This window comes from Fukomys damarensis, unplaced genomic scaffold (genome assembly GCF_012274545.1).
Source record: "Fukomys damarensis isolate Sample0158 unplaced genomic scaffold, DMR_v1.0_HiC HiC_scaffold_9, whole genome shotgun sequence".
Taxonomy (NCBI): Eukaryota; Metazoa; Chordata; class Mammalia; order Rodentia; family Bathyergidae; genus Fukomys; species Fukomys damarensis.
In genome coordinates, this window is record NW_022900921.1 from 48,323,912 (window position 1) to 48,335,028 (window position 11,117).

At 51.3% G+C, this 11,117-nt stretch overlaps 1 protein-coding gene across 4 annotated transcripts in view; it reads right to left on the reverse strand.

The window, feature by feature from the left end:
• Uxs1 (UDP-glucuronate decarboxylase 1) overlaps nucleotides 1–11,117 on the reverse strand; it is a 37,086-nt gene that overhangs the window by 13,589 nt on the left and 12,380 nt on the right. For all 4 annotated transcript variants that reach the window (XR_002024659.1, XM_019204294.1, XM_019204299.2 and 1 more), the window contains 3 exons: nucleotides 10,226–10,406; nucleotides 2,668–2,772; nucleotides 697–756 (listed from right to left, as the gene is read on the reverse strand). Coding sequence is in view for 3 of the 4 variants with exons in the window: in XM_019204294.1 (XP_019059839.1) it covers nucleotides 697–756; nucleotides 2,668–2,772; nucleotides 10,226–10,406 (346 nt within the window). In the remaining variant the exon portion in view is untranslated. The remainder of the gene's footprint in view (nucleotides 1–696; nucleotides 757–2,667; nucleotides 2,773–10,225; nucleotides 10,407–11,117) is intronic.

Below are 11,117 nucleotides of genomic sequence, written 5' to 3' on the forward strand. Positions count from 1 at the left end.
AAAAAAAAAAAAAAAAGAAAAGAAAAAAGAAAAAAGAAAATCTGCCTTTCACTTTTACCCTTTTACTTCCTCACTTTTCTTGTCCAGAACAGTAACATGAAATAGAAAAATGACATCCTACTGGAATCTGGCTCCCACCACAACAATTAAGCAGCTCTTCTGAGCTCTCACCCAGCCAGCTGGGGCTGCACCGAACCAGCATAGCCTGGAGACACAGCCCGCAGCCCTAGTCTTAGTGTCCCTGGCACTAGGTGGGCCTTGGGCAGGAGGATGGAGGCTGCAGGCTGGGGAGACAGGCTCCACCCATGTGAGGTTCTTCCAGAGATCATCCAGCATCAGCCAGCTCTGAAGGCAGCACACAGCCTGTGCCCAGGGAGGTGGAGTTGTGCCAGGAGTCAGACGAAGACAACCTACTGAATGGAAACCCCACTTCTGCAGAGCTAGTGGGGTGGGTCCTTATGGCCAGGTTGACACGGTTACCTCCTCAGGGGTGTGCAGTGAGGGCAAGGCTGTCCCTACGGGAGAAGTCCGATGTCCACAGGCGGGGAGGGACAGCAGTCTTCGGGGCCATCATACCCAGAAGGCACGGGCATCTTGGGCCTCTCAGAGTGGATACTAGACTCCAGGTCCCTCCATCCCGAGGGGAGGATGCAAGGAGACCATGGTCACAGGGTACATGGGTGCCCCAGTACTCACCTCCATAAACTTCGGACGTGGAGGCCAGGAGCAGACGGGCGCCCACACGCTTCGCTAGCCCTGCAGGAAGCAGACACACGGTCAGAGACACTGTCAGCGCCGGCGCTCTGGCTGTGGCCAAGGTAAGCATTGCTCTAAGGTCAGAGGGGTCTGATTACCATCCCTTGCCCACTCCTTCAGGGATCACTCTGAACCAAAACAGAAGCAAAAGTGACAAGAAGAACAGGAATCGACCCTCAGAGGTTGCCACTCTGTGCACTCTTTAGAGTCCTGCACAGGTCAGAAGCAGAACCTGCTAGTTTGTGAGGTGTGACTTAAGATACTTCCTAGTCTCCCATCCCTAAACCCTGCCCTGTATTTTCCGACCTCTCTGACGGGCAGAAGGCACAGATGGCCCCTTCACACTCAAACCTCCAAAGGGGGCCCTATGCTTCCTCTTCTGTGCCAGGACCCCACACCCACCAGCTTGTCCTGGCAGCTAATAACAGCAGCTCTCAGCTGTGGGCTCTTCTCATCCTGGCCCTGGCCTCCCCTTAGCCTCTATCCCTGTCCTCCCCACTGCACCTCCACACTGTGCCAGCCTCTCTCGGAATTGTCCCTTCCTGCTCTGTGTCACTGATGCTGGTGTCTACATAGCATCCCTTGGATGCCAAATCCAGCAGAAGATCCAAGTGGGACCCTATCCAACCCCACCTCAGTGGACAGCAGAGTGCCTGGGCCAGGGGCTCATTGCCCAATGACACAAATAAGCGCCATGTACACTGGCTTTTAGAGGGAACGTGGGGCAGGGCTGGAACCCTGCAGTGGCAAGAATAGGGCACAACCTCTACCACACCACACCCAGAGAGAGGCAGGAGCACCTGCCCTGCTGGCCATGGCAGCAGAGGACCAACTCTTTCTGTATAAGAGGGGTGGATTGTCCAACTTCAGGTACAACTCCTCCTCATGATGGCTAATGCTGTGCCTGGGTGTCTCACAAACACTATTTCTGTAGGTGTCTGTGAGAGCATTTCCAGAAGAGATCAGCACTTGAATCTGGGAGATTGCATGAAGCAGAGGTCCTCCCCCAGCCAATCCCACGAAGCCTTAACAGAGAAAGAGCAGAGGAAGAAGGCAGCTTGGGACAAGCATCACCTGCCCTGGGCTGTCTGGATCTCAGGCCTCTCCTGGTCTCCAGCCTGAGATGGCAGACAGTGGGACCTCTCCATGTGCTGATACATCATCATAAACCCTCTCTCCACACCTAGTTAGAGCCACTGGTGCCTTTCCTCTCCAAAGCCTGACATAGGCCTCCAAACTGTCTGCCTTTCGGATCCTTGTCCCCATGCTTTGCCAAAGCTAATATTTAGGTCTGTCTTTTCCAAATCCATTTACAGAACCTGTTTCAAATGTTCCTATAATTAAATCCACTGACAGTTAAAGAAGCAGTTCCTTTCTTCCACTTCACAAATGATTAAGACATCTAAAGAACAAGCCACCCAACTAAGCATGCTTCTAATTTTACACATTTAACATGTGCGTAGCAACCAATGCTGTCACGTGAGGCTCACCCTTGGGGACACAAGGACAGCCACTGTACTGACCTCACTCTTCCATATTCCACTTTTAATGTGTATTCTAAGGACACCTAGGGCAGGAACTCGGCTCGCAAAACCTGCAGCTTCTCTGCCAGGCCTTCGTGGAGAATAGCTGGGTCACTTGTGTGCAAGGCCATGCCAACCCAATGCTCCAGCTGCAGCCCCGGGGCTCCACGCAGCATGGAGTATTTAGTCTTGGGCACAGGACAACTGCCTTTAAGGGACAGGAAGTCCCTTAAAGTGTGAGTGGGTGGCCACTCACAGGGGATGTACACTGAGGTGCTGTCTACAGTCCTAGGGATGCACACCTCCGAGACAAGGGAACTACAGTGCCTGTGCTTAGAATGCCTGGAGCTTTCCCAGCAGAAGCCTTGAAGGGAGAAGGACCACATACCCAGCATGTTCAGTGTCCCGATGGTGTTGGTCTTCAGTGTCTTGATGGGGTTGTACATATAGTTGGGAGGGGAGGCCGGAGATGCCAGGTGGTAGATCTGGTCAACTATGGGAGAGAAAGGTGCATATTTACCCCAGGGAAACCCTGAAAGGACTCCCAGAGTTACACTGTGAAAGAGGTCTTCATGGATCTTCCACTGGAATTCTAATTTTCCACTTGTTATCTCTCAGAGAAAGTCATTTATATTTGCGGTTGGAAGATCTTTACCCACTGCGAAGTCTGAATATCTGAAAAATGGTGCTGTACCCAGAGGGGCCCCAGCTTTCCAGGTATCTGTCCTAGGTGAAGCAGTCACAGCAAAAGAAAGACTTCAGAGGCAGAATTAAGCATATCTAGGTATATGTTTGCCTGTGAGGCAAACCTGACATTAGAAGCAAGACGTGAAGATACAGGAATAAGAGCTTCAATTTTGTTTCTACACATCCCACATAGGAAGACTGCCCGAGAGGACGGTTGAGAATGGTGGTGTCAAAGGCACAAATGGCACCCACCCCCCCAGATTCCACAGAAGCCCTGGAGTCCATGCACTCAGCTTAACACAGACACCCTCACCCTCTGCTGCCCAGCCCAGTGCTCCTCGCACACAGCATAGGCCACAGGCTCAGCCTCTCCCTGGGAAACAATGGTGATGGCAAATAGGTAAAGGACAGCCATCTTTCCGCATCAGCTCCAGGCAACAGGAAACATGCCTGGCACTGGGATCAGAAGGTGTGTGGTTCCAGGTGAGGGCCCTGCTGGAGCCCCTATTTTACCCTACCCATCTGTGCTCTACAATGGATACAGGGGTTGGCGTGTGGTTTGTCTCAGGGGGTCATGTGCTGGATGGTGGACTCTGCGGGGCAGTGCCAAGAGGTGGATGTTATGGGAGGTCACTCAGACCCTAGGGGCGCCACCTTCTGAAGGGGCAGACGCTGACTCTTGGGGAAACCCTGTGACTCTCCCCACCCCCACAAGTTATGCTGCTTCACACACAGCCAACAATGAAAAGTGAATGAAATTCTATTATGTGCACTGTAAGTGGACACAACAGCTTTACTCTGTTCTCACAGCCCTGTCATCCGGAGCCTGCTGTATCTTGCAGCTCACAGAACAGACCAGCAGGAGTCAGGGAGCTACAGGCTGGACCTGGCATGCTTCCAAGGGCGCAAGGATCAGTGGCCCAGCCTGTGGCTTCAAAAAGTGTGGCCTGGTAGAGGTAGTGAGGTCCCTGGGCACGTGCCCTCAAAGGGGCTAAAGGGACACCACCTCTCCCTGGCCCTTCTTTTCTAGGAGGTGAGCAGCTTCCTCACCCACATGCTCCTAATTACCATGACCCCAAAGCAACAGAGCCAACGAGCCAAGGACTGGGGCCTCCGGAACTGTGAGCCGCAGTGACCATTCTTCCCTGTCCAGCATTGCTGGACCTGGATAGTCAGCACATCTGCTGAGGCAGGAGTGGCACCAGCCGGCCCAAGCATGGCAAGCCTCTTCCTAACGTGTATCCCCATACCAGTGCTGCACACAGTGGGTTGGGCCAGAACAAGATTCAGTCCTTTCACACAGGCTCTGAGCTGAGAGGGACACAGCACACAGGAACATGGAGCCTAGCATCTCTGCTGTCCCTCACGGCTGCCTCGATCCTTGGGGACAGTGTATACCAAGGTGCGTGGGCTGTAAGATAACAGAACAAATCAGTCTGAACTCTGGCCCTGTGGGGATGAATTCTGCAGGGCTGCAGGTAGAAGCTGGCCCCAGAGACCTCCATGGGAGCATCTGGACAGAGCGGGGTGCTGTTCTGTGCCAGGAGAAACCATCACTGTATCCCACCCTCCTCATCCAAATGCAATAGAGGCCAATGGGAGCTTTCTGGACAGACACCGCCCCTCTTCCTGCTGGTCACCTATAGCCCTGGCTTGCCACGACACCTGGCCGTGTCTACCAAGTGACTGGCACACACCTCTCTTCCCACCACACACAGCATGCCCTCTTCTCCCTCTCTCACAGCCACAGCCTTGGCAGTGGGCAGGGCAGGCCACTCAACACAGGAGCACACAAATGCAGGGTTCTGAGCCCACAGGGACCAGGGTCTTTCCTCAGTAGCCTGGGAGCCCTCAGCCAAAAACACCTGTTTCCAGGCTCCCTGGAACGGTCCTCTGGGGTAACAAGTGGACACCCTCAAAGGCGACTCCATCCAGCTTGTTTACCCAGTATCAACAGTTCCCTGCTGTTCCTTGGCTGCTGAGGGACACCCATAAAATGGCCAGAACCTCTCTTGGGTCAGCACCCCACGGCCTCTGCAGCCCCTCCTCCCTGAGGAGTCAGGACACCTTCCCACCTGAAAAGGACACTGACATCTGGCGATTTAACCAGTCTGTACAGAATTACAATGTAGAGAGAAGTGAAATTTCAGCGCAGTGGTAAACAACCCAGACCAAGCTGGCACCTGAATACCTAAAGACATTAAGAATACCCAGCCCTAGAATGCATACAGCAGAGAAGTTCATCACCAGGGCAGCTGGGGAAGAGCCTCAGAATATGACCTGTGGCTCAGTGCACCCAGCATGGGCATGATGTTCAGAGTATGAGCTGGAGTAGACAGTAGCAATGGAAGGGGAAGATGTGCCTACTCATTTGCATGGCAGTGACACCCTGGAGGCCAACCTCCTGCCAAGTGACTTGGCTGTGACCCACACACTCAAGACAAGAGCAGTGCTCTCAGCCAGAAACACAGGAACCCAGGAAATTAGTCTCCAAGAGACCCAGTGCTGACTCCTGGGTCCTCTGAGGGTGTGGGGACAGGGTGGATGCAGAGGATGGCTGAGGTGGCAGGGACACCAAAAACAGGCTCCCCACTGATAGTCCATGGTGCCTAAAAACCACTCCAATGCTACACCTGCAGGAAAGAGAAAGCACCACAGGAAGCACACCCCCAAACCCCAGCTGAGGCCACTGAGAATCAGGTACTGCACCACCAGGGGGGACTACCACCTGGTCCTAAATCCTATGTCCGTGCCCACTGGCTTTATGATGACCCTGCCTTCTGGTGCCAGGGACCTGCGTCATGGTGCCCGGTGACAGCACAAGTAAGCACTGGTGAAGGCCTCGCACATCGACCCCAGAGCCCAGGTTGACTAACCACTGAGACACTGGGAATGCGTGTAATTACTCAGTACAGAGTAACATGGCATCCTAGTTTGGCCCAACCCTGTGTTCAAAGAAGGGTTTCAGAAGACTCGGAATTTCTCAAACTTCTCTCCCCACAAATAAGCAAAAAGGTGGGATTTGGCCTGGAGTGGTATAAAACAGCACCTCCTTCATGCAGAGGCCGCAGTGGCAGAGACCTGGAGTGAACTCTACCTGGGGTCATTCTGAGGGGCTCAACTGCTACCCTATGAGGACATTGCCAGAGCCCCCAGCTGTTCTGGGGAACCCCCGTTCTCCCTATTACACAGACAGGACTCCAAGATCTGCTGCTTCTGCAGGTCATACTTATTATATGCAACAGAAACTCAAAGTTGAGACAGAAATTAGTAAGTCATAATTCAACAAAAACCATTCTCATCAAAGCATCACACTCCAAACTACTCGAAGGTTAATCTGCTGCACAGGCAGACAGTTCCCCCAGGGCCCTTTCTGCAAAAAGAACACCCCTTCTTCCCCTTTCTGTGTCCTCTCCCATGGCCTCTCACAGGATCTAAGCATCTAGGCACCAGGCAGGTAGAAGAAGGGGTGCACAGCCTTAGCCCCACCAACGGTAAATCGAGGATGAGGAATGAGATTTGCTGACCACACAGGGTCCAGCAGTGCCCAGGATCCAGCCCCACCCACCTCATTTCTCCAGCTCCTCCACTGGGTACCACAAGCTCCCCAAGCATGGTCGGCACTGCTGCTGTTTCTATTCCCCATGGAAAGGCTGGCTTCGGTGTTGGAGCAGGTGAACTGGAAGTGTGGTGGGGAGTGCACTCTGATGCAGGACAAGGGTCTCACAGTGATGACAAAGTGCAAGCCTGGGCTTCAGAAGCGCAGCGAGCTGGGGCGTGTGTTAAGGTCTGCAGAGGGTCAGTTGTGGAGAACATTGCAGGAGGGCTTGAGAAGGATGTATAAACTGCTGCTGATGGGTAACACTGACCATGCAGGGAGAGAGTGAAGGACCCTAAGGGAGGGCAGGGAACAATAGAGCCCAGCATGGAGGCTGGAACCTACAAAAAGGCCCTCCACTGTGGGAGATGGCTTCTGGTCTCCCAACAGAAATGACAGAGGGAACTCAGTGCTATGAGCAGAGGCCACAGCTGTTGGTTACTTGTCATATGATTCCAACCTGCATGTGTACATGCACACGTGTATATGTGATATGTAGTGTGTGTCAGTGAGTGTGTCCATAGACAGAGGCCATCGAGATGGCCTAATATGGCTTTGGTGTTGAAGCTCAGAGTTAAAGGATGCAAATTCCTTATTAGCACAGCAGTTTCACTGAGTTCTGGGTCCTCGGAAATACTGATGCTCTATATACAACCACTACCTTCATATGGCACTACATGACCACAGAGGAGCAGATGCTGTGTGGGGGACAGCACGGTCAACTTCCTCCCACTCCTTGATGAAGCCAGAGGACTGCATGCCATCTGTTTGGGATCCCCAGGGCGACATCAGGGGTCAGCACAGTTCTGCCTCTCCTGGACTAGGTATCCCCAGGGCCAGCTCCTTTCTGCAGGGGATGACTTGAGATATCAACAAACTCAGCCCAACAAGGCTGCAGCCTGTGCCTAGTCTTCTTCCGCTGGATGTCGGCTGGGCGTCAGTCTGGGCTCACAGGTGTACACACAGCTCAGGGCCCTGTGCAGCTATGGCTGCCAAGTCCCCTCCTCTGTGCATCTCCCTGGTTTCTCTTTGCCTGTAGCCCCTGGAGCACCTCTTCCTCAGGATCTCTCTGCCTGTCTCTGCCACTTTATTCTGCTGGTTTTAAGGCCCATCACCCAGCCTCTCCACATGATCTCCACCTCACAACCCCCGTCTGCAGTCATAGTTGCATTGGCAAAGCCCCGCACAGCAATGTCTTCAAAATTTGCCTGCTTCAGCTTAACCCACAGTCATCAAGCAGGAAGTCCAGGCAGAAGGTGGGCCGACTGATCCAATACCTAGATAAATTATGTCACTCTTCAGAATCCAATACCTAGATAAATTATGTCACTCTTCAGAATCCAATACCTAGATAAATTATGTCACTCTTCAGAATCAATCCACAAATCAAACCGAAGTGGACTGCAAGTAGACTAAGTAACCAAATGTTTAAAAATTAGGCAAAAACATAAAATAAAACCCCCAAAACCAACCAACAAAAAACCCACCATGGCTGTTTAAAAAATATCAGATTACTTCAAATGCTCATCTAATCTTGGAATGGTTACAACATAAGAGAAGCAAAGAAATAGCAAAGGGGAAATGAACAGATGAAACTATATCAAATATAAAATCTCAATTAAATGAAAAGGCAGGAAGCCAGATAGGGTAAGTACGTTAAATCTACACCTAATGTTAATAGTCTTTCTGTGAAGAATTCAGAATAAAAGCAAATTTCAAAAATGGGTAGAAGAATTTAGATTTCTTAACATGAACTAATCATGTTAGAAGTCTTACTTTTCAGCAACCATAAGTGCATTGAACTACTAATTTTCTACCATCTTGCAAAAATATTTCTGTTAGTAGTTTTTTTTAAGACCATACTCAAGCTCCCAAGGTAAAGAAACACCCAAACTGTGCTGAGACAGAATGATGTCTGATAAGGCATATGTGAACTCTATTTACTGAGGAAAGCAGCTTTAAAGATGTCTATAACACTGAAGAACTCTCTGAGAGATTCACTAAGCCAAAGCACAGACACACAGGGGGGCATTTCTGAGGGACAGTGGGGGCTCCCCATGGTTTCCTGTGGACATGCAATGGTTCCTCCACCTGTGACGGTGGCAAAGGCAAGGTGCATCACTGTGCACAGGAATAGGGCCCCACATTAGACAGCCCAGGCTGAATCCAGGTTCAGGCTGACCTGAAGGCGAAGGTGTCAGCGCTGGAGGGCCCAGCAACCCTGAGAACCCAGAGGACAGGGTCTTCCAAAGCCAGCTGAGCCCGGATGATTTCTTGTGGCTATTTCAGCTACAGCATCACACAGATGATCACCTGTTCTCCAGGGCTCCGAGGAGGTGCTGCTGGGCCCTTGGCAGAGCCCTCTTGGCCTCTGCTGGCCATGCCTTGGCCCAGGGCTGCCCCTTCTTCCCTGGGTGCCTGTCTGTGTGTCTCAAGACACACAGCACTGAAGTGATAATGGCCCTGGAAACTGAGGTAAGACTTGTCTGGAGACTCCTAACAGTACAGAATGGCCCATTTCTATACAAAGGCAGAGTCACAGGCTCTGGAGTTAAGCCGTGGATAAATTATTTTGGGAACCACCATACAAACTACTGTAATACAGCCTCAAATTGTGATTCCCTAAGCTACAAAGTTACCTGGGTTGGGGATTTATCTCAGTGGTTCTGCTGCTTGCCTTGCAAGCATAAGGTCCCAAGTTTGATGCCCGGTACAAAAACAAAACAAAACAAAACAAAAAAACCCAAAGTTACCAGAGGGCTTTAGACACTTAAGAGGTGGGATTTTATTAGTAATCCAGCACTTGTGTCAGCTTTCCATTACTATGACAAAATACCAAAGATGATTAACTTAGCAAAAAGGAAGAATTACTTAGACCCAGTTTTAGAGGCTGTAGTCCAAAATGAGGTGGTACCCTGACTCTGGTCCTGCAGCAAGCTGAGCACACTGCAGAAGGAGTGTGTGGCAGAGTGAGACAGCTCACACCATAAGCCAGGACTCAGAGAAGGAGAGGATGAGCAGGTTCCATATCCCCTTCCAGGGCAGAGCCCAGTGACTCCAGGACTCCCCGGGCCTCTGCCTTTCCCACAAAACCGCCTGGCAGACAGAACCTTTAACACACAGGCCTGGGGAGAATATAAGACCCAAAACTCCAGGCAGCTGTGTGTGTTGCCAGACAAGGAGCCCGAACACCAGACCTGCCATGCAGGGTGCTGTCTCAGGCCAGCTGGCTGCTGCAAGGAAACACCACAAGTGGGTGGCTTGTAATTCACAGTCAGGTGTTTGTTTCTTGCCATCTGGAGGCCAAGTCCCAGCTCCATGTACCGTGTGTGGGGGACCATACAGTCCACTATGGGGCTTCTGTAGTGAGGCACTGAGCCCAGCCCTGAGGGCTTCTCCACATGCCCTAATCACCCCTAAAGGCCACCACCTCATCCCATCCCCCCAGGGACCTACCAGACGTGCACTACACAGACACTGCCTCCTCAGACCCTCTAAGTTCAACACCCAGGAAGCATGTGACAGTGAAGGCAGATGTTCACTCCACAACAACCATTCTTCACTACAGAAGCCAGAAATACCTCTCTCACAGTCAGACCATTTCGAATGCACAACACAACACGCACTCTACATGGCTGCCCAAGCACACCTGGGGGCTTACCTTCGATGTAGAGGGGCTCTACCACGTCATGGTTGATGAGCTCAAAGTTCTCATGGCCAATCCAGTGCTCCACATTCCGCTTCCTGCCTGTGAAGAAGTTGTCCACTACTGTCACCTCATGGCCATCCATCATGAGTTTGTCTGTGAGATGGGAGCCCACGAACCCTGCACCACCGGTGATCTGTGTGGAGACAGCATGTGCATTTCATGCTCAGAAAGTGTGTGTGAGAACAGGAGGTGACCAACATCCCAGAGATGCACCTCTGGCTTGGCCACAACTCACTCAGATTTGGAATCAGACTGGGAAGCAGAGGACAGGGGTTTAGGCAGCATCTTCACGCTCGTCCACAGCCAGTCAGTCACACATTCTGGGAAAAACTGAGCAGTCTACAAAAAAATTGCAGGCTACCACCCAGCAATTCATACAAAAGCATCAGAGCTAAGGTCCCACAGTGTCTTCATGGAGTGTCTCACATGGTTAAGATTTCTTATTTTTTAACAGATGAGATGCTGAACATTCCCTATCGGGGGGCTTCGCATCCACCACAATAATACAGTTAGGCTGGCAGTGTCTGCATCTGTACCAAATATTTCCAGACTATTTTTCCACTGTGTTTACTCTAGTCGATGCAGCTTAGTCACCATTACACAGTGCTGGCCTTGCTTAGCATGTGTAATCTAGAGATCAGTCAGAGCACACAGGAAGCTGTGAACAAGTTCTATGTACCCTCAACTTGAGCATCCTCTGATTCTGTTACCCACAGGAGCCCAGGATCTAGGCCCCAGGGACACCAAACAACAATGGTGTATGGTTCCGAACTACTTGCAAGCGCAAGGATCCGAGTTCGATCCCTGGTACAAAAAAAAAAAAAAGAATTACTTTATTAAAAAA